The sequence below is a fragment of the Canis lupus genome, chromosome 21 (genome assembly GCF_003254725.2).
Source record: "Canis lupus dingo isolate Sandy chromosome 21, ASM325472v2, whole genome shotgun sequence".
In the NCBI taxonomy this organism is placed as follows: domain Eukaryota; kingdom Metazoa; phylum Chordata; class Mammalia; order Carnivora; family Canidae; genus Canis; species Canis lupus.
The window spans coordinates 35,459,263-35,482,565 of record NC_064263.1 but is presented as its reverse complement, the minus strand read 5'-3'; the positions used below and the strand labels follow the sequence as shown (position 1 = coordinate 35,482,565).

At 35.0% G+C, this 23,303-nt stretch overlaps 1 protein-coding gene across 3 annotated transcripts in view; it reads right to left on the bottom strand.

Annotated features, from left to right (window-relative positions):
* USP47 (ubiquitin specific peptidase 47) overlaps positions 1–23,303 on the bottom strand; it is a 117,518-nt gene that overhangs the window by 54,193 nt on the left and 40,022 nt on the right. For all 3 annotated transcript variants that reach the window (XM_025459494.3, XM_025459496.3, XM_025459495.3), the window contains 6 exons: positions 18,777–18,980; positions 14,513–14,626; positions 12,581–12,719; positions 7,016–7,112; positions 5,301–5,446; positions 4,784–4,863 (listed from right to left, as the gene is read on the bottom strand). In XM_025459494.3, coding sequence (XP_025315279.1) covers positions 4,784–4,863; positions 5,301–5,446; positions 7,016–7,112; positions 12,581–12,719; positions 14,513–14,626; positions 18,777–18,980 — 780 coding nt within the window. The remainder of the gene's footprint in view (positions 1–4,783; positions 4,864–5,300; positions 5,447–7,015; positions 7,113–12,580; positions 12,720–14,512; positions 14,627–18,776; positions 18,981–23,303) is intronic.

Below are 23,303 nucleotides of genomic sequence, written 5' to 3'. Positions count from 1 at the left end.
TGCACATGGAACTTTCTCCAGAATAGACCACATACTGGGTAACAAATCAGGTATCAACCAATACCAAAAAACTTGCATTATTCCCTGCATATTTTCAGACCACAATGCTTTGAACCTAAAACTAAATCACACCAAGAAATCTGGAAGGAACTCAAACACTTAGAGGTCAAAGAGCATCCTACTAAAAAATGAATGGGTCAACCAAGAAGTTAGAATTAGAATTAAATTAGAATTTAAAACATTCATGCAAATGAATAAAAATAAAAGCACATCTGTTCAAAATCTTTGGGATACGGCAAAGGCTGTTCTAAGAGGGAAACACATTTCAAAATAAGCCTTTCTCAAAAAAAAAAAAAAAAAAGAAAAGAAAAGAAAAGAAAAATCTCAAATACACAAGCTAACCTTAGGCCTAAAGGAGCTGGAAAAAGAACAGCAAATAAAGCTTAAACCAAGAAGGGGAAGAAAAATAATAAAGATTAGAGAAGAACTCAACAAGATAGAGACCAGAAGAACAGAATAGATAGATCAATGAAACTAGGAGCTGGCTCTTTTTTTTTTTTTTAAGATTGTATTTATTTATTTATTCATGAGAGAGAGAGAAAGAGAGAGAGACAGAGAGAGAGGCAGGCAGAGACACGGGCTGAGGGAAAAGCCCTGCCTGATGTGGGACTCTATCCCAGGTCTCCAGGATCACGCCCTGAGCTGAAGGTGGCACTAAATCACTGAGCCACCAGGGCTGCCCTTGGAGCTGGTTCTATGAAGAATTCATAGATGTGAAAATACTCACCAAGATACTAGCTAATAGGATCCAACAGTATATTAGAACGATTATTCACCATGACCAAGTGGGATTTCTTTCTGGGATGCAAGGTGGTTCAACATTCATAAATCAAAGTGATAGGTCACATTAATAAAAGAAAAGACAAGAACCATATGATCCTCTCAACTAATGCAGAAAAAGCATTTCACAAAATACAGCATCCTTTCTTAAAACTCTTCAAAGCGTAGGGATAGAGGGAACATATCTCAATATTACAAAAGCCATCTACAAAAAGCCCACAGCAAGTACCATTCTCAATGGGAAAAACTGAGAGCCTTTCCTCTAAGGTCAGGAACATGATAGAGATGCCCATTCTCACAACTGCTGTTCAACATAGTACTAAAAGTCCTAGCCTCAGCAATCAGACAACAAAAATAAATAAAGGGCATTCAAATTAGCAAAGAAGTCAAATTCTAACTCTTCACAGATGACATGATACTGTATATGGAAAACCCAAAAGTCTCCACCTCAAAATTGCTAGAACTCATATAGCAATTCAGCAATCTGGCAGAAAACAAAATCCATGCACAGAAGTCAGTTGCATTTCTATACACTAACAATGGGACTGAAGAAAGAGAAATTAAGGAGTCAATCCCCATTCACAATCGCACCAAAAACCATAAGATACCTAGGAATAAACCTAACCAAAGAGGTAAAGGATCTGTACTCTAAAAACTACAGAACACTTGGGAAAGAAATTGAGGAAGACACAAAGAGATGGGAAACACTGGAAGAATAAATATTTTGAAAATGTCAATGCTACCCAGAGCAATTTACATTCAGTGCAATCCCTATCAAAATACCAAGGACTTTCTTCACACAGTTGGAACAAATAATCCTAAGATCTGTATGGAACCAGAATAGACCCCAAATAGCCAGAGGAATGTTGAAAAAGAAAACCAAAGCTGGGGGTATCACAATGCCTGAATTCAAGCTGAATTACAAAACTGTGATCAAGACAATATAGAACCAGCATATTGTTACATACGTCAATGAACAGATACATAGGTCAATGGAACAGAATAGAGAACCCAGAAAGAACCCTCAACTCTATTGTCATATTGTCACATAGGTCACATAGGTCAATGAACAGATACATAGGACAATGGAACAGAATAGAGAACCCAGAAAGAACCCTCAACTCTATGGACACAGCAGGAAAGAATATCCAGTCTCTTCAATAAATGGTGCTGGGAAAACTGGACAGTCACATGTAGAAGGATGAAACTGGACCATTCTCTTATACCATACACAAAGATAAACTCAAAACGGATGAAAGATGTAAATGAGAGACAGGAATCCACCAAAATCCTAGAGGAGAACACAGGCAGCAACCTTTTTGACCTCAGCCACAGCAACTTCTTGCAAGACACAACTCTACAGGCAAGCGAAAAAAAAGCAAAAATGAACTACTGGGACTTCATCAACATAAAAAACTTCTGCACAGCAAAGGAAATGGTCAATGAAACCAAAAGACAACCAAAAGAATGGGAGAATATATCTGCAAATGACATATCAGATAAAGGGCTAGTATCCAAAAACTGTAGAGAACTTATCAAACTCAACACTCAAAAAACAAAGAATCCAATCAAGAAATGGGCATAAGTCACGAACAGACACTTTTCCAAAGAAGGCCTACACATGGCCAACAAAAACATGGAAAAAAGCCCCACATCACTTGCCATCAGGGAACTATAAATCAAAATCACAATGAGATACCACTTTACACCAGTGAGAGTGCCTAAATTAATGACAGGAAACAAAAAATGTTGGTGAGGATGCGGAGAAAGGGAAATCCTCTTGCATTATTGGTGGGAACGCAAGCTGCTGAAGCCCACTCTGGAAAAGGTTCCTCAAGAAGTTAAAAATAGAACTACTCTATGACCCAGTAATGGCTATCTACCCCAAAGATACAGATGTAGTGAAACAATGGACACCTGCACCCCAATGTTCACAACAGCAATGCTCACCACAGCCAAACTGTGGAAGAAGCTGAAATGTCCTTTGACAGATAAATGGATAAAGAAGATGTGATTGCATTCATGTGGATGGAACTAGAGGGTATTATGCTGAGTGAAATAAGTCAAGTGGAGAAAGACAATTATATGGTTTCACTCATATGTGGAATATAAGAAATAGTGAAAGGGACCATAAGGGAAGGTGAGGAAACTGAGTGGGTAAAAATTAGAAAGGAAAACAAATTGCAAGAGACTCCTGATTCTGGGAAACAAAGGGTTGCGGAAGGGAAGGTCAGTAGGGGGATGGGGTAACTGGGTGACAAGCATTAAGGAGGGTACATGAAGTGATGAGCACTGGATATTAAACCATATGTTGGCAAATTGAATTTAATTTTTTTTAAATGTGAATAGTGGAAAAAAAAAATAAAAGCGTGAATGAATCTCTAAGTCCCCAAACTTAGCCAACTGGGCCTTCTGTCCCAAAAAAGGCAGGTAACTCCATTAGTAAGGAGCCTCCAAGTGAATGTCTTGCCTCAAAATTCTTGTCCCAAAAAGGGATATAAGGGGATCCCTGGGTGGCGCAGTGGTTTGGCGCCTGCCTTTGGCCCAGGGCGCGATCCTGGAGACCCAGGATCGAATCCCACATTGGGCTCCCGGTACATGGAGCCTGCTTCTCCCTCTGCCTGTGTCTCTGCCTCTCTCTCTCTCTCTGTGTGACTATCATAAATAAATAAAATAAAAATTAAAAAAAACAAAACAAAAAAAAAAAAAAAACAAAAAGGGATATAAGGACAAGAGTAACTTCAGACCTATGAAGAAGAAATAGCCCCTACTATATACATAAATTTACTAAAATGCAATAGGACTAGGTAAAGAAACTAGATCACTAAGTAAACTTAATTTTTATTTAATATCTCTTAAGTAAGAATGGAAAAGGAAAGTATATTACAATTTACCTCTTTCATAAATGTATATCTCTTCAAATGTCTAGGGCTTATAACCCATCATCATCATCTATACTATGTCATTTATTTAATGAAGCTTTCTTCATTCATCTGCCTCAGTCATATTTGATTATATCTTCTGCATCTGGGAGGGCATTTCTAAGTGGTTCAAATCAGTGTTTTTCGAAGTTTTGATAACCCACAGTAAGAAAATAATGTTATATCACAACCTAGTACATCTAACTTAACAAAATTTGCACAATAGTACCCTTACTTTTGTGATACTCTTATACTTTTCTATACTATTCCATTTTTTAAGTGCTGATGTAGATTCATTAAATTGATTTTATAACCCACAAATGGATCACAACCTACAGTTCGAAAACTCTGGCCCCAGCCATCATCATAATTATAACCAGACAGCTGACCTTCCAGCCTATCTTACAGATTCCTCCCTTTTTATCCCTATGATACCCCAACCCCCATAATTAGAGCCAGTATAAAACCTCCTCTTTCCTGAGTTCTGAATCCCACCCAGTTCAGCCTTCTCTTCATCCCACAATGGTGTATCTAATGCTCTCCCCATTTCTAACCTGTTCTTTTTCTACTGGCAAAAGAGTCAGATTAACAGGAATCTTAGAAGTCAAAAGAGTATCTCCTTGGTCAAAATGAAGGTAATATTCAACTATACTTAACCTGCTATAGATAACAATACATATAATTTACTTGGTAAATATCTGAATATATTGTTCAAAAATCCCCCAAAACCAAACACACACATGTATGTATATATTTATATGTGAATTATATAGTTTTCAGTTAAAAAGACACCACCTAGATCATAGAAACCAACTTCCTTATTTTAAAGATGAGGAAATGAGGTCTAGGGTGGTTTAATGAGGATCTGTAGGACTCAGTTAATGGCTAAGTGAGAACCTAGTACTTTCAATTCCCCATTTGATACTGGACTAATGCCAAAGTTTTAAAAATGTTACAATAGAACAAAAGTCACTTATGAATAATTTATTAGAAAACATTCCCTTCAACCTGAGATGAATTACCTGTTCTGTTTGTTTCCATTTCTGTTCCAAAGCATCAAACATGACTCTGCACAGTTCTTGTACATCATGCTGCTGCCAAGCTATTTTAAGATAAAATTTAATTAAAAACAGCAATAAATTTAGTGTAATTAAACATTAGTTTGTTTAAAAGCAAATTGTCAAAAACATGGGAAAGTAACATATGCTTCACAATGCTATAATATTTGCTATTTTTGTTACTTTTCACTGAGAGTTAAGAAAGATATTAAGAAAAATCTAGGACAACAAACTAAAAATTTTAGTTTACGTACATAAAATTAAGAGTTTAACTAAACTTTCTTCACAAGAAAATTTTAATTGATCAAAACTTTACCCCTAGTTCTTAAATTTTAAAAATAAGCTATTTTTAAATTCCAACAAAAGGCAATGAGGTCTATAGTAAAGTTAACTAAGTTATTAATATATCTTGTTTATAATATTGTCTCCCAGAATTCCTTTGAATATTAGAAACACTTATCATTACAAGAGAAATTAGTACCCTCACTACTATCCCATCCAAAGCTCCTCGTAACATCTGTGGTTTCAATAGCTCTCTTTTTGCTGGTTTGTAACAAAACAAAAAGCCTTTGAAGTTGGTATGGGATACTTGTCACTGGATCTTCTTCAGATTCTTCAAATTCCCACCTATTGAAATAAAATATTTGAATATTATTTATAAAACATTTTTATTCTTTAAAGCTATCATTAATATTAACGTGATAATAATGTAAGACCTTGACTCTGGGGGTATTCAGAATTTGGCTATTAACTGAAGCTATTATTATCTAATGAAATAGCAGCCTTTCCCTAATTCATAAATACAGAAGAAATTTAGACTTTAACAAGAAAAAGCATAAGAAGGCAACATGAATGAAAGGCAAAGCTCATCTAAAAATAATCATAAAACCTGAATCTGATCAAGTCTCTTTTTCTAATTATTAATTCATAAAAATACAGAGAACAGAACAATATTAAATGACACGATTGCATTCAACTATCAAAATCCAAACTGTGGAAAACTACAGGATAAATGATACCAGTTTTCAATATATTTATTTTCAAGGAATAAACTGTAAGGAGGACAAAAGATGGAAGGGGATTAAAAAATAAATTAAATAGACTAAGACTCTTAACAGTCAGTTGACTGTATGGCTCTCGTTTGGATCCTAATTTGAACAGATTGTAAAAATTATGAGGCAATCAAGGAAACCTTATTAGCAATAACCTGAGATATATTTACAGGTGGATGATACAACAGGAGTGTGCTTCCAAATAATCAGAATAGAGGATATTAAATAAAAAAGACTGATCACGAGTTGATAATATACAAAGCTAGGTGATGGGTACAGAGGGATTCATTACAAGGTCTATGTTCAAAAGTAAATTCAGATGATGACCTTCCACATGAATGGAATGATAATATAATGTTGTCTGAGCAACACAATCAATATTAAAAGTTCCAAAAATACTTTAAATATATATTCAAGGATCTTATTCAAAATAACACAAGGGTAAAATTAGTTAATCTGTACTTTAAAATGTCTTGAAAAATAAGTATGCATACCTTAAAGAAAATACACAAGATATATTAAACGTATTATAATAAGATACTCATAAAAATAATTGTCTTTTACGGTTTATTTAAGTAGGATTTCCTTCATAGAAAAAAAAAGGATTTCCTTCATAGAGCATTTTAAAGTACCTGAAGTATACAATACTGGCTTTTACACCACACACACACACACACACAACCCTCAAAGGACAGCTCTAAATTATATTTTAATTAGAAACAAAGTCTGCAGGTTTAAAAAGATAACTGTGTCTTAAATTGAGAAGTGTAAGGAAAGAAGAATATGGTTTAAATATCTAGATTATCACAAAAAGCCTAAAAGCCCCTATAAAATTTCTTTATAAAGACATTAAAGATGTAAGTGAGGGAAGCTTTAATATGGTAATTTATCCCAAATGTAAATCTTATTAATTTTATCCTTTTCTGGTCTACACATGGACGGTTTTCTCTCTCCACAAATATTTTATATGTCAATCTCTCATAAGATCTTTTTCTTATATAGTATTCAAGATGTGTTTTACAAGTGAGAAATGCCCCAAACTTTACAAATAAGTATAAGAAAGTAAATTAGATTTTATCAGTTAAAACCTGTACTTTCATTCTTATATCGGTTTTATTTATAAAATTTTTCTTTGAATACTCACTTATACAATGCATTCCTAAATTCTGGAGTCATAAAAAGTGTCTGCAAAAGGCTATTCAAATAGCAAGTCATTGCTTGGTTTACTAATCCCACATATCCTTTAAAAAGAAAACACAAGTATATATAAATCAGCATTTACATTTAAAAAAATAAGAATTTAATGAACAGTAAAAATTGAGAGGTTAAGGTTACTCAGTTGGAAATTACTTTAAATTTTTTCAACAATACCTAAGAAAGACCCCTTTTTCTAAAATGCTGTACTATGTAAATCTTGTTTCTCAGAAAAAGTGAGGATATCTTGTTAAATGTCCAGAGATATACAAGGATATTATGCAGCATTTAATAAAATTTAAAGAGGAGTACTTCCAATATGTTTACTTGATATAAAAATAATCTTTGTTCCCCAAATTGATAACTTGTTGATTAAAGTGGAAAAGTATAAACATTTACTTTAACTATCACACATCTGAAACAGGAAGACTGAACTGAACCAGGTATGCATGCTATCAGGCCTTATAAACCAATTTATGCCAAGAATTAATAACATAGGAGATAAATTCATTTTACATATAACTTAGAATGACTTCCTCTATTTTAACAAGCACATGAAGTATGAGATTGTTTACATCAGCACACTATGCAAAGAGTGACTACAAAGTAAGAAGTTAGAAATAGGCAAGAATAGAGAGAGGGAATGGGGAAGGGAAGAGGGAGAAAAAGGGAGAAGCTCATAGCAACTTAAAGTTCAAGTGAATGTTTAAAATTACTTAGGCTTATATATTTGTTTGGATATGGCTACCATTGTTGAGAACATTTTTGAAATTTCTCCTTTGAAGTAGACTTTAGGCCCAGTTTATGAGATACATATACACCAAAAAAATATCAGTCCCATCATTTTAGTTATACCTCATTAAGTGAGCAAAATGTGGTAAACACTTTGCTTAATAATTAAACTTATTTACTCCCAGCTAATACTGAATGACTTGGGTATTTCAAATCAATCAATCAAATCTCTTCTCAGCAGATGCTGAAGGTGTTCACTGAAGTTTTTCAAAATACTTTTTCAATTTCCCAACTATAATGTCTTGAGAAAAGCTAGGCTCTGTAGATAACTATATTGCCAAAAGTGATGAAAGGACAAATATGCATGCTAAAACTTGGTCAGTTGCGGAAAAGAAGAACAGATTTCATGTTATCTGTATGGTTCTAAGAAGAGATCAAGTAGCTGCTCAGTTTTCATTTTGGACTAAGGTTCAAGTTTTTATTTCTAGGGGTGGGAGTGAATGGGTGACGGGCACTGGGGGTTATTCTGTATGTTAGTAAATTGAACACCAATAAAAAATAAATTAAAAAAAAAGTTTTTATTTCTAATGCCTTTCATATTTAAGAATACTGTGTTTATAGAGGTGCCTGGGTGGCTCAATAGGTTAAATGTCCAACTTTTGATTTTTGGCTCAGTTCATGCATGATATCAGGATTGTGAGATGGAGCCCTGTATCAGGCTTCATGCCAGGCATGAAGCTGCTTAAGAGTCTCTCTTCCCCACCCCCCTCTCAAAAAAAGGGGGAAAAAAACTACTGTGTGTGTGTGTGTGTGTGCATTCTACTGTACATCGTTTAGAATTTTAAGTTGCTTCAATTCCTAACCATCCCCGATCTGAGTTGTTTTCATAGCACTCTGTCTTTAACCTATATTGGAGCCTTCAGTTCACTATTCTGTAATGACCTATTTACTTATATGTCTTCCCTATCTGACTGTGAGTGGAGGGATCAAATCTTATTAATCTCTCTATCCTACTACTTAGCATAGCAGCAGGTGCACTTAAGGGGAAAGTGCATATGAAACACAAATTTGTATGATATCTGCCCTGATTATTAATAATGAAGTATTATTTCATTCTTAGTTCATATAAAAAGATTCTTTGACACAAACAACAGTGCTTTGGCCAGGAGACAAGGCTGGTCTACGTCTTGTTGGCTAAGACTGCCTGGAATTTCCCTTTTTCTCCATCTCCCTCCCGTAATCACTCAACAGTCAGGATGAATACTATTATTGTCCTTTGTGTACCCATATACCAATTATGTATCATTTATGGGTGACTTGTTTCCCTTCCCCGGGCTTAAAAAAAAGATGATAGGAAAAGAGAGTTTAAGCGGAGGGAGTGGCAGTACTTAATTATTACCAATGTTCTTTATTTTCTCATTAGCAATAAAAATCATATAGAAAAACATATAGTCATTTGTACTTGATTTCGCACCATATTTGCAGAGAATGAACAGTGTCTCATGTAAAGGTACTATTTGCAAAACTATGAAGATTTCAGTAATATTCATAAAAGCGCTACTGAATAGAAATCTTTTGTCATTAAGCATTGTCCACATCAAAAAACTTCTTTTTTTTTTTTTTTAAATTTTTATTTATTTATAATAGTCACAGAGAGAGAGAGAGAAAGAGGCAGAGACACAGGCAGAGGGAGAAGCAGGCTCCATGCACCGGGAGCCCGACGTGGGATTCGATCCCGGGTCTTCAGGATCACGCCCTGGGCCAAAGGCAGGCGCCAAACCACTGCGCCACCCAGGGATCCCCACATCAAAAAACTTCAAATGACAATTGTTATCAAATGGGTCCTGTATGGACACCTGGGTGGCTCAGTGGTTGAGTGTCTGCCTTTGGCTCAGGTCATGATCCTGGGGTCTTGAATTGGGCTCCATGCAGGGAGCGTGCTTCTCCCTCTGCCTGTGTCTCTGTCTTTCTCTGTCTCTCATGAATAAAATCTTAAAGATAAAAAGGGTCCTATAACTTAAACAGCTATGAATCAATACTGTAAATGTGAGCCACTAAGGGAAAAGAAGGTGATTCTGTGAGGGGCACATGTGGAAAGAAATCCTGAACAGAACCAGCAGGTAATGAAGTAGCCATCAAACGGTCCAAATGAAGAATATAGAATGCAACAGGCCAACTCCTAGAGCTGATAAAATAAAAGAATTGTTAAAGAAACTGGCCAAGGACAGTTATCATAGATTCAGATAATGGATCACCTCAAGTCCATATTAGCCTTCAATCTGCTCCTTATCCCTTAGTATTCATATACACAATACCCCACCCTGGCCGGCTCATAGTACCTCCTATCAACAGTGGCTAGCTACCCCGAGGGGGTTGGTAGGCAAGGGAGACAGAAAAGAATATATCAAATCCCTAAACCTCTTGCATTAGGAGAAATGTGTTCCTGGAGCCCTGGGTCAAAATCATGATGGCATTTTCCAATAAAAATACTTTGTACACCGTGCCAAGATTTACAATAATTTAAGGAAAATGCAAATTCAATAGTCACTAACAACATTATGTTTGAAACACAACTACTTTGGATACTTATAAACTATTTTAGTTCAGAAAGGCAGGACCCCTAGAAAACTGGAGGAAAAATATACAGGTAGGAAAAAGGAGTGGAGTAGAGGTGCATGAGAAATATAATTGGGAATGAAGGCTATTATTACGTGACAATTTAGAACAAAGGCCTCTAAATTTTTTTTAAATAAACTTCAACAGTAATTCAATGAACAGAAAGAATCAGAAATAAAAATAAGGAAATAATCAGAAATAAAAATAAAAACCTATGTACAAGAATGTTCATCATAGGGACTATGATGGTGGGTGGCTAAGCAGTTGAGTACCTGCCTTCAGCCCAGGGCATGATCCTGGAGTCCCAGGATCGAGTCCTGCATCGGGCTCCCTGCACAGAGCCTGCTTCTCCCTCTGCCTGTGTCTCTGCCTCTGTGTCTCTCATGAATGAATGAATAAATAAAATCTTTTTTTTTTAATGTCATTATAACATCAGTAATAATTTGCTTAAATATCTAAATCATTCAATGAAATACTGTTTTTCAGTCATTCAAAATCCTATATTAAAATACTATATAATAGCATTGAAAATGTTTATCATAGAGAATTAAAGAAAAATACACAGTAAAAAATGCTCATAACATATGATACCCCATTTTCTTAAAAGCACACATATGGAGAGGAAAGATAAAATAGAAATAAGCAAAATCACTAAGTAGTTTCTGCTAGTAGTATAGTGATTTTCACTTTCTTCATTTTAAAGTATGACAATGAGCATGTATTACATTTGTATAATCAGAGAAAGAACTTTTTTTAAAGTATGAGTCAGTCTCTAGGAATTTATAGGCATCATAGAGCCATAGAGCATACAGCACAAAGTAGGAGTTCTGTAAATACTCCTACATAAAGGACTGAATTGGTTGTCAGAATACAAAGCAAATAGTTCAAGAATCCTGATTTGTTAAATCTGGAACTTTCTCAAAGTATTCCAACTATCTCAGAATAACCTAGGGTGCTTATTTAAAACAAAATGGAATTTATCTAACCAGAAATTTTGAGAAGTAATGCCTTGGAACCCACTTTTGACAAGTGTCCCCAAATGACTTTTAAAGAAAAAAAAATTTGAGAATCACTATTCTAGACAGATAGTGTAACAATGAACAGCTTTATTATCTCCTATTATCTGAAACAGAAAATAATTTTGTACCCTCTTTTATTCCTGGTACTTAACTATAGAATGTTCTACTGATACAAATGATTCTAAATACCAAACATGACCAGCTTTTACTGGTATTTTCAGAACAAATACGCCAGTAAGCCTGTACAAATGATCAGCTATGAGGACATTATTCTACATTTTAATTACAAAATATATTAACTAGAAAATTACAGATCACATTAGGACAACATTTGCAATGTTATGCTATAGTTTTATTTTCATACTAGATACTTGCATATAGTACTTAAAACCATCTCTGTTTCTGAAGTACTTAGAGATTCTGCAGTCACACCTAGCAGTACCAGCTGTGCAATCGAAGGCTTCTCAGAACCCAGGTTCCACTTCTTTTAACATGAATAATAGTATCTACTGCAAAGGTTTGCTGTGAGATCAAATGTTATGTAGAAGTACTCAGACTATATGTAAGGCAATTAATCAACCTTACAGATAAAGGGATAAATTCTTACATAAAGCAATTTTAGTGCTCAATAAATTGAAAAAAATCAAAATTCTAAGTTTAATAATGCTCAGAAAAAAAGTTGACAGGAATTTTAAAATTACACAATTAGTTTCAAACACATGATTAAACTAAAATATGACACAGTAGGTCTAATAAACTTGGCCCATCTGCTTCAAAATGGAAGTATCCCCCCAGAGTCTATCCTAATCCATGAAGATATAATAGAAACTCCTTCCAAAGAAAGTCACCTTAAGATTAGATTCAAAATAGAAAACTAACAAAAAGAAAAGTCTTCCCTCAAAATACAGTATTCAATATTTTTTTACTTTATTACTAAATAGTGGCAGTAACAATATAGTAAGGGAAACAACGAGTTGAGGGAAAGAGAAGCCACATTATTGTTCTATTTCTGTTAACTAGTGATCTTGCTTTGGGTCTCAATTTTCTAATCCATAAAATGAGAGGATTAGGCTTGAGAGCTCTCCGATTACTGAGTCTAACACACCATGATTTTGTGAAAAGACCACAAAAATAGTAATAAATCTTACCAGTTTCTGATTTATTCAAAATAGATGAATAGGAGTAGTTTTGGCTGACATAATCACTGGTAGAGCCCACAGAACCTTCTCTTGGAAGTGGACCTATAAATCGGTCATGGACATTATCATCTCCAGCACTGGAATCCTCCTAAAATGCAGCATAACCAATATTTACTGAATGGCATATGTTGCTGAAACAATGGGAAAAAAAAAAAAAAACACATACTAATTGCTGAGGCAATGAAAAAAACACAAGGCATTACTATTACCACCACAATATTCAAAGGCATGCATACTCTCACCATTTCCCATAGGAAGGCTCGATAGATGCCCAATGTAAAACACTGTGGAGAGGTGCTCATGTCTCTTTTCAAAGTTCTTACTTTTGCAATTTCCCTTAACTCTCTTTCAAATTTTGTTTATAGGAGAGAAGGAGAAAGTTCCATTGTGAACTCTTTGATGACATGGTCTGTCATTTATTTTTATAACATCCTTGCCAAGTAGACTTAGCAGGTAGGCCATACTTAAAAAGTTTTGGATAAAATGGATCATTTCCTATTGTCTCCAATAAAACTTCCTATTAACGAAGATGTTAAAATGGATTCAGGGATATAAAATCAGCATAAATAATTAAGACACAGCTGAAGAGTAATTACTGTGCATTTTTAAAAATTCCCAAACTGTGGATTTAGAGTTCCCAAAATAGGTAATTTATATTTCAATGTCATTCAGATTAATCAAAATCTTCTCACGATGTCCTAAAAATAAGTGATGAGATAGAGCATATTCTAGTATTGCTTCAGTATGGATGCTCTGTATTTAATTATTGTCTACTGACCAGACAAGTATTCTAATTCACAACAGACTTCTACATGAAAAGCATCAAATAGAAGAACTTTTCCTGAGTGAAGTTTCATTGAAGAGGAGGGTTCTGAAAAAGTCGATAAAGTCTGTGAGCCTTAGTTTCCTCAGCCTGTAAAATAGCAAGGTAAATCAGACCAAGTTTTCTCAATCTTTTTTAGGAGTAACCCTCAAATTGGGAGTTACTGGATTAGATGAGCTCTAGGGCCACTGGACCATATCGGAAAGCCTACAGAAATATGAACTGAGGCAAAATACTAAAAGATTAGAAATAAAAAGCACGTAACTTGAAAAAGTAATTTTTCCAGAAAGGCGGGTGAGAATAGGAGCAAAATTATCAGAGTGGAGAATTCTTGGGGTCTGTCCCTACCCTAAAATACAGAAAAATCCAGGCATAACTGCCAAGGACTTACAGCAACCAAGCAAACGCTTAACCAAAGGAGAAACCACTGACACATAATAGGAACTCTCTGCAGTGTTTTCACTTATTCTGGATCTACCCCATACCTGTTGTGGTGGTAGTCTTGAAAACAGCAACCCCTGTTTCCAGGGCAGCAACAGACCATGCTACAAACACAAGCAACAGTGCTCTAGATGCCCACTGTTGCCATGTTAACATATACACTTACAGTAAGCCAACATAAAACAGAAAAATAATTTATTATACATAAATTACAAATTATCTCTCTCCTTCCTTTGGAATATTTCTTCCCAATAGTGACAGTACAGAAAAATTATGAATACAAGGCTTCTAAAAAGTTTACCACTGGAGGGTATTATGCTGAGTGAAGTAAGTCAGTCGGAGAAGGACAAACATTATATGTTCTCATTCATGTGGGGAATATTAATAATAGTGGAAGGGAATATAAGGGAAGGGAGAAGAAATGTGTGGGAAATATCAGAAAGGGAGACATAACGTAAAGACTGCTAACTCTGGGAAACGAACTAGGGGTGGTAGAAGGGGAGGAGGGCGGGGGGTGGGAGTGATTGGGTGACGGGCACTGGGGGTTATTCTGTATGTTGGTAAACTGAACACCAATAAAAAAAAAAAAAAAAGATATTAAAAAAAAAAAAGTTTACCAGCAGTATTTGAGGCTGTTCACCATCTTTATCTGTCAAATGCAGAAAGTTCTTCTTTCCTGGCTCAAAATTAGCATCAAGAAGAGACTTGTCACTGGTATGGTCCAGTGGAGCCTATGGGCATGAAATAAAATATCTCAGATTACAAGGAACATTAAGTATAATAAAATAAAACAAGGAATATGTAAATGAATCCACAATTTTTGATTCAACATATTTTTTTAAATAAAGATTCTGGTAAATTCTGTTAATCTGGACTTGGAATTAACTTATTTACTCATGTATTAGGGTGGCTAACCCCATGACCGTGCATATACTGACAGTTATCCCAGATGTGCATATTGCCTAACATCTTAAAAAAAAAAAAAAAAAAAACCTGGAGGAAAAAAAGGTAAAGAAGTAATGTAAGTATTATACAAAAAAAAAATAAGTACAAACATTTATGTTTCTATGTTCTCTAAAATATATTCAATACAATATATAATGGATTTTCATGAAGACTAGCTAAAGATAACTTTATGTAACTGTAAAAACATATTTTGATATATGAATATGAGAATTTCCAGATAAGCAACACACTAAAAATCCAACCAAAATAATTTGTAATATACCAACACGGGCACTTTAAGAACTCCTGAAGGAAGTGATAGCCTATCTCAAGTCCGCTGCCAGGATCCAGAGGATCCCAGGAACAGAAGTGATCACTCTTGAAAATGAAACACCTAAGATATGTAGCCTTTACATAACTCTTTATCTGGTAAGGCAATTTCATTCTGATGTACTCTGGTTGGTGGATGATAGATGGAGCTCTGCACGCTTTAAGTCTATACTAGGAACTCACTCACAGGCTAGTACATTGTTGAGAAAAATGAGAGATGAAATGAACACCCCATTCTTTGCTTTAAAACTATTTTATTAAAAAAAACTATTTTATTATATTAAAGAATATTTTTAATGCTTCCAAAACATGAGAAATGCCTCCTTAGGAGGACTTATTTTATTGCAATGCCTTTCTTAGGAACTTAACATTATATAAAAGTATGAATAAGTACTAAGGAAGACAAAAACTCTAACTGTAAAAGATGTTGCCACTTGCTATTTGTGTGACTTTGGGAAAGTTAACTCCATTTCCCCATGACTCAGTTTCTTTACCTATGTCATGAGGCTGCAATAGGACCTACCTCACAGAATGGTTATTAAGGACTAAATGAGTTTATACTTGTATAAAGCCTCACACCAGAACAATTCTAAGTACACAGTAAGTTTAAAGTGTTAAGTAAATAAAATAATAAACATATGATCTCTCTTAACTGGCTCACATCTAGAAGTCCATGAGAAAAATGGGACATAAAAAATCAGAGGCTAAGAGAAGCCACATGGAAGGAGGAAAGATATGTTTGGGTCCTTTACATTTCTGATAAGAAACCAGATAATATAGCAGGAATACATAGGGATTTTACCTCAACAAATATATGTATCTATGTGTATGAGGTGGTGGGTAGCTAAGTGGGTTAGGTTTGCACAAAAGCAACATGTAGCACAGTGCAGTAACCAGGTAAAAGAGTGTATTTACAGAAATGTACAGTAAGCAAATAAAAATACAGAAGTCAAGTACTTGAGAACAGTCATAGCTAAAGAAAGAGAAATAGGTAATCTTGACATAGATTTAAAGCTATTATAGATGTTAATTTAACACCCATCTTTGGAGTGCCTAGGGAGACTAGAGATGGAGGATGCAAAATTAATACTATGAGATATCAGCCACCAAAATATATGCATTTTACCACATGGAAAAGACACAAATGAATAACAACTATAATTTTAAAAATGCTATGATAAGTGGCATAGCAGAAGAAGAAAATATACAGTTGGGGACAAAGAAAGAAATTACTGTTAAAGTGGCATAAGGAAACATCATGTAAGGTTTCTTAAAAGTACAAGATAAATAAGACTTGAGGAGACACACATGACCGTATAGAACTATCCTTTAAATTAAAAAAGAGGCAACATTAGAAGTTACATGGTGATGTAACAGGGAGTATTCAGAATTTCAGATTAAATATTAGTTCTCTTTGCATATTTTGTTGGACTCCTGATTTTACTAATCAATTTCAGAGGGGAAAAAGTTGGTTAATGTAAAACATTAGTTGCACATTTTAAAAATGTAAATATATTATAGAATAGAAACCAAAATATCATGGATTTTAAGGGCAAATGAAGCAACATCAAACATCTGTGATTCTTGTATGGACCCAGTTAAAACTCTGCCCTTCAAATATTATAGAGATAACACATTCAACTTCATTTCCCATCAGAGGCAATTTCCTGGAAAACTTAAGAGTAGCAATGACAAAAAAATTTTTTTTTAAATTAAAAAAAAAATTTTTTTTTTAAAGTAGCAATGACACAGGACAGAAAAAGGTAATGTAAGCAAAAACATGGAGATGGAAAAACGTGGAAATTTGTGTTAAGAAAACAAATTAGCCCAGTATCTGGGAGTTGAGATTACAAAAGTCTTAAAGGACCCATTGCAACTTGTCTAACAAGTTGCTCACCTAAGGGAATCTGTTTTGTTTTGTTTTTTAAGATTTTATTTATTTATTCATGAGAGACACAGAGAAAGGCAGACACACAGGCAGTGGGAGAAGCAGGCTTCCTGCGGGGAGCCTGATGCAGGACTCGATCCCAGGACCCTGGGATCATGACCTGAGCCAAAGGCAGACACTCAACCACTGAGCCACCCAGGTGCCCCCGGGAATCTGATTTTAAATTGGCAGGCAGTGTGCTCACAGAAGGTTTTGAATTGGTAGGTGATATAAGTGCTACAATTTAAGATGACTGAAAACAATTCTAACAGTAATATGCAGGGTAATTTGGACAGAGAGACAGGGAATTAAAAAAAAAACATTTCCAGTTATTATTCTAATAGTGCAGATGACATCCAATTCAATGGTGTCCTTTGCTACTCTCACATGCAAAAGTGATCAACGCCTCCTCTTTGCACTCAGAACAAACTTACAACGTAGTATTTCAAACATGTTAATGTAATTATTTGTCAATACAATTGTTTCTACAACAGGACCTGTGAGATCTCTGACACAAAAGTCATGATACCACCAACCTTATTAATCAAGTGCTTAACTTTATCTGGTACATAATCTCTATTAGCATGAGTGAATATCCTTCCTTTCCTTTTTCTTTCTACATAAATTTTTCTCTTCTCTTTGAAAAATTAGATTATAAAATACACATGATTCCGTATCCTGCTTTTTTTGCTTAAAACTATAAGATGAATAGGGGCACCTGGGTGGCTCAGTTAAGCATCTAACTCTTGATTTGGGTTCACGTTATGATCTCAGGGTCATGAGATCAAGCCCTGTATAGGGCTCCGCACTGAATTTGTTTGAGATGCTCTCCCTCTCTGTTTGGCCCTCCCCAGTTCACACACATGCTGTCACGCTCTCAAATAAATAAATAAATGAAATCTTAATAATACATTAATTAATGAAATTTTATGAAATATATATATGACTAACATTCCACACAGTAAAGTTGGAAAATTTTCCATAGTTGATATAATATGCTAGTCCTCTTACAGGAACAAAGAAACTAATAAAATATCCTCATACAAACTTTAGGATAAGCAAATGCTAAATCCAGAATGAAGGCAAAGAGATGAAAAGGGATCCAATTACTGAGTTGCAAATAGGCTCTTAAATTATTTATTATAGTTTTACTTAATTTTTTAAAAAAGATTTTATCCATTCATGAGAGACACAGAGAGAGAGGCAGACACAGGCAGAAGGAAAAGCAGGCTCCATGTAGGGAGCCCGATGTGGGACTCAATCCTGGGACCATGCGATCACACCCTGAGCCAAAGCAAAGACACTCAACCGCTGAGCCACCCAGGCATCCCTATAGTTTTGCTTATGATATTAAAAAAGATTCCATGATTTAATATACTCATTAATAACAACAACAATAATGACTGTGATATTATTAGCAGTTTAAAAGAACAGGCTTGGGGATCCCTGGGTGGCGCAGCGGTTTGGCGCCTGCCTTTGGCCCAGGGCGCGATCCTGGAGACCCGGGATCGAATCCCACATCGGGCTCCCGGTGCATGGAGCTGCTTCTCCCTCTGCCTATGTCTCTGCCTCTCTCTCTCTCTCACTGTGTGCTTATCATAAATAAATAAAATAAAAAAATTTTTAAATAAAAAAAAATAAAAATAAATAAAAGAACAGGCTTTATGTCTAGGGTTTACCATATCAGCAGCATTGATTCCATTTCCCCACACTAAATCAAAGGTTCCATTTATGTAGCCTACTTTGTTGGCCACATCTTCAAAGAGCTTCCTGAGTGGAGTAGAAGCTGGTAAATTTAAAGTGATCCGTTCATTTACTGTCTTTGAATTAGTAGTATCTTGTATTATACATAAAACTCTAGGTTCTTCAGCAGCATTTTCTATCTGAAATTAAAACAAACAAATATTATTTATATTTTAAAAAACAATTATAATTAGCCACATTTTCTCTTATTAAATGTAAAAATATCCCACAAAATATTTTCTCCTAGCTAGTTTACTGTTTTGTTATGTCTGAAATATGCCATAATGGATATGTCAAACATAAGAAAGTTCCATATATATATATATATATATATACACACACACACACACACACACACACACACACACACATACACACACATATATATATAGATTTGTTTTGGAAAAACTGCAGCATATTTAAGAATCAAGAGTCATTCTTGTGGACATTTGCTTTCGCCTTTTAAGACTGTACAACAGTCAACAAGCCATGAAGACCGTATACTCAAGTAATTTTCAGTTGAAAAATAGTAAAATCTCATCCTTAAAAATGTGTTATTACCACACTAGCACAGTCAAATCAAGCATTTCTGGGTTTCCTGAAAAAAAAAAAAAAAAAAAAAAAAAACAGAAAGGAAACTATGAGGATCATCTCAACTTGCAAAATCCCTAACGAAGGGACACAGGTAACCACCCTTCTGATCTTTATGCTACTGTTCCTAGAGGCCAGATGTCTAAGAGCCCCGTTTATCAACGCGTTGGGAGCTGACAAGCTTATTTAAACAGATCAGCCAGCAGAGGGAGGTAAGGAAAGGCAAGGGAAAAAAACTTTTCAATTACCAATGTAGAAGAAAGTTAGGGTCACAAATTCTCCTTCCAACTTTTCCATCTAACATATAACTCAGTAATTATTAAGACAAAAAGTCTTCAAAGGAGACTTTCTCAGGAAGGCTCTGCCCTTCCCTTCAAGCTGTTGAAGGACACTGCTTTTCTTTTCAACTTCCACAGAGGTAGAAGGCTGCATCAGATACCTGAGTGCAAGTTCCTTCCCTCCTCCTATAATGCCAAACTCCATGAATGGCATCATCATCCACTGACTGCTGAAACTAGAGTTCTGAGCATCTTCCTCATCTCCTTCCTCTTCTACACCTCACACAATCACCAAAATTCTATCAATTCCACCTTCTGAATATATCTTGAGCCACCCCCTTTCTCTTCATTCCTGCCGACAGCAATCAAAATCTTACACGAGATTATGGCCATGGCTTCATGAGTTTAACTTTTTCTAATCTTGTCTTCCTTCCATCCAGAATAACATGCAAATCTGATTATTTAAATCTCTTGCTTTCCCTCAAAATCAAGTGCAGCAGTTGCTTATTTGGGGTATGTATCACCATCCCCATAATAGGCTTACAGAAGTATGAACTGCACAAACTGCTGCTGTATACAATAATTTATTTCTTTCCTTCTCTTTTACAACAATATCAAGGCCAACCTTTATTGCTTTTTTTCCCCTTTTGTTGCTTCTATATTACCCATTTTTAAATAATAGTTATCATTGACTAGTGCTGAAGACAGAATAGCCACAAGGTTTTTTCGTTTGGTGGAGTAATACAATTGTAATTTGTTTCTGCTATACACAACTTTGGATTTGCAAGATATTATTCAAATTAAGGTTAATCCAAGTAGTTTAGAACAGAAATAAATTTCTACAAAAGATGTATAATATTTAAAACAGACTGGCTAGCATATTTCAGACAAATAAAAATATTTAATTAAAAATAATAATCCATTTAAGAATGAAAAGGATAATACATTTCTATAAAATAGAAATACATTTCCATAAAATAAACAGGATAGTAAGAGCATTACTAATATGTTTCTCAGAAAAGAGAAAAAAAGCCTTCACCTATAAACTTAAGGTATTATATTTACACATGTAATTAATTTTTTCACACCTTTTAATCCCAAACTGAGAAACATAAACTGGACCTTTTATTTATTTTTATTTTTTAAACTGGACCTTTTAAAACTCTGGTTTACAGTAAAATAATGAACAATTCAAAATAAATTTCAAATACAAAGATCCACTTTCATAGTTTTAATAGTAAACTTCAGAAGTAGATTCAAGTTTTCCAGGTATAAAATACCACAGGGCCAGATTTTAAAATCTCAGATATGCTGGAACTGATAGTCCAAGGAAGATGAACCTACCAAAGAATTCAGAATCCAAAGTGTGATTTACTTCAGAATACATCAGTATACACTAGAATGGTGATGTAACAACATTATAAGCTTTCTTTAAAATATATCAGCACAAGGCATAGGCACTCTTGGACCTCCACTCTTTCCACCCAAACATGTGGGGAAATTATCCCCAAAGAAATCTCATCTGAAGACTAAATAGGGATCCCTGGGTGGCGCAGCAGTTTGGCGCCTGCCTTTGGCCCAGGGCGTGATCCTAGAGACCCGGGATCGAATCCCACGTCGGGCTCCCGGTGCATGGAGCCTGCTTCTCCTTCTGCCTATGTCTCTGCCTCTCTCTCTCTCTCTCTCTCTGTGTTATTTACTATCATAAATAAATAAAAAAAAAAAAAAAAAAAGACTAAATGTACTATAGCAAACACAAAATTTAGTCTCATGTGTGCCTTTTATTCTTTTGAATGAAAATAGCTTTCTTTTCTGTGTACTGCACATAAATAACTTTGCTCCCTTTTTTAATAGGACGAGTATAGAGGCAAACAGGGAAGTCATCTGTAATCCCATAACAGACAGATAATATTAACATTTTGGAGCACATCCTTCCAAATATTTTGTCCGCATGCGTACATATACATGCACATTCCTGAACACACACACTGGGTTAGAATATACATGCTGTTTTGTAATTTCTTTCTTTACTTATAAATATATCATGTAATCTTTTCCTGTCAAACATTTTCTAACTTACCATTTTTAACAGCTGGATAGTATTTTATTACAGATTAATAATAATTTATTCTATCAGTTCCATTTTACTGACTCAGGCTGGACTCTACAATGTTATATTAAACATGCAGATTTATAGAGCATTTACAAATCAAAAGATGTTTCTTAGAATTAGAAAAATAGGGTAGCTATCTTTCTTCTTTTCTTTGGAGCTCTGACCCTGGTCGATCCCACTTATGCCCAAAGGAAAAAGCAATCACCTTGAGGTAAATGAAAAATGGCTACAAATTTTTTGCCATCCATTTTCTTTTGCCTTTTCACATGAATCTGGACTGGCCTATTGACCAGCTAGGACCAACAGAATTTAACAGAAGTGACACTGTGACTTGGGGCACAACCTTAAAAAATCAGCAGCTTCTATTTTCATACCCCTTGGAAGATTCCATCTTATAATTTAAAAAAAAAATAAAATTAAAAAAAAAAACCCACCTACCCTGGGACCACATGCTACAAAGAAGCCCTAACAATCCACACAGAGAGAAAATAGCCACTTAGTGGTGCAATGGAGTATCTAATATGGAGAAAAGTCTTCTCAGACATTCTATCCAAAGCCAGCCACCAGCTAAATGCAGCCAAGTAAGATCCCCAGTGATGCCACAAGAAGGAGAAAAACTGGCCAGCTAAGCCTTTGCCCAAATCCCATCCCACTGAATTATGAACAAATAAACTAGTTGTTCCCTGCCACTAAGGGGTAGGCTGTTCCACAGCAATAGATAGCAAAAATACACTTACACACATCAAAACACACCCAAGCATTAGGATGTAGTGATGGTAGTGTTGGTAGCAGGAGGGAGGGTATCCATTTAAATAAGACACCCAACATTAAGGTAAGCCATCAGAGGATATATCATAGGGAAGACAGCACAATTTTTGAGTTAAAAGTTTTATGATGAGTAAGAGAAAACAGATAAGAGAAAATAAATGCAAAGTTTTAGAGAAGTCTAAATTAGCATGATCCACTTGGGAAAATATTTAATCTATCTTAGGTGAGCTATTAGAAGGGCACAAAGTTCCCGACACAAAAAATCTAGCCAGTTACAAAACAGGTATAAAGTATAAAATTAAAGCTATTTATTTTATGGACAACTCATGGCAATATTATACTTGTGAGAATAAGGGGCACATCAACAGCAGTTACAAGAACACTAGGAGAGTGTTCTGTCCATACCTGTCTATGCTCACTGAAGAAACAAAGCTAGATTTCCTAACAAAGTCTGAAGAATCCTTGAAAGAACAGAGTAAAAAATAAATAAATAAACCACAGTCTTATTTACAAAAGATAAAATATATTGGGATAAAAACACTAAACATTTTCTTCCAAAGAAAGTTTTGCTGCTAGGGACATCCTGTAGAGGTCGACATGAGATAATTCTGTGGAATCTCACAGCCTGCTTGAAGGTATGTTCGTTCACCTCTTAAGTCATGTCATCTCCTTTTCCTGGCCTTCCTAAAGAGATCTAAGTTCAAATCGAAGTT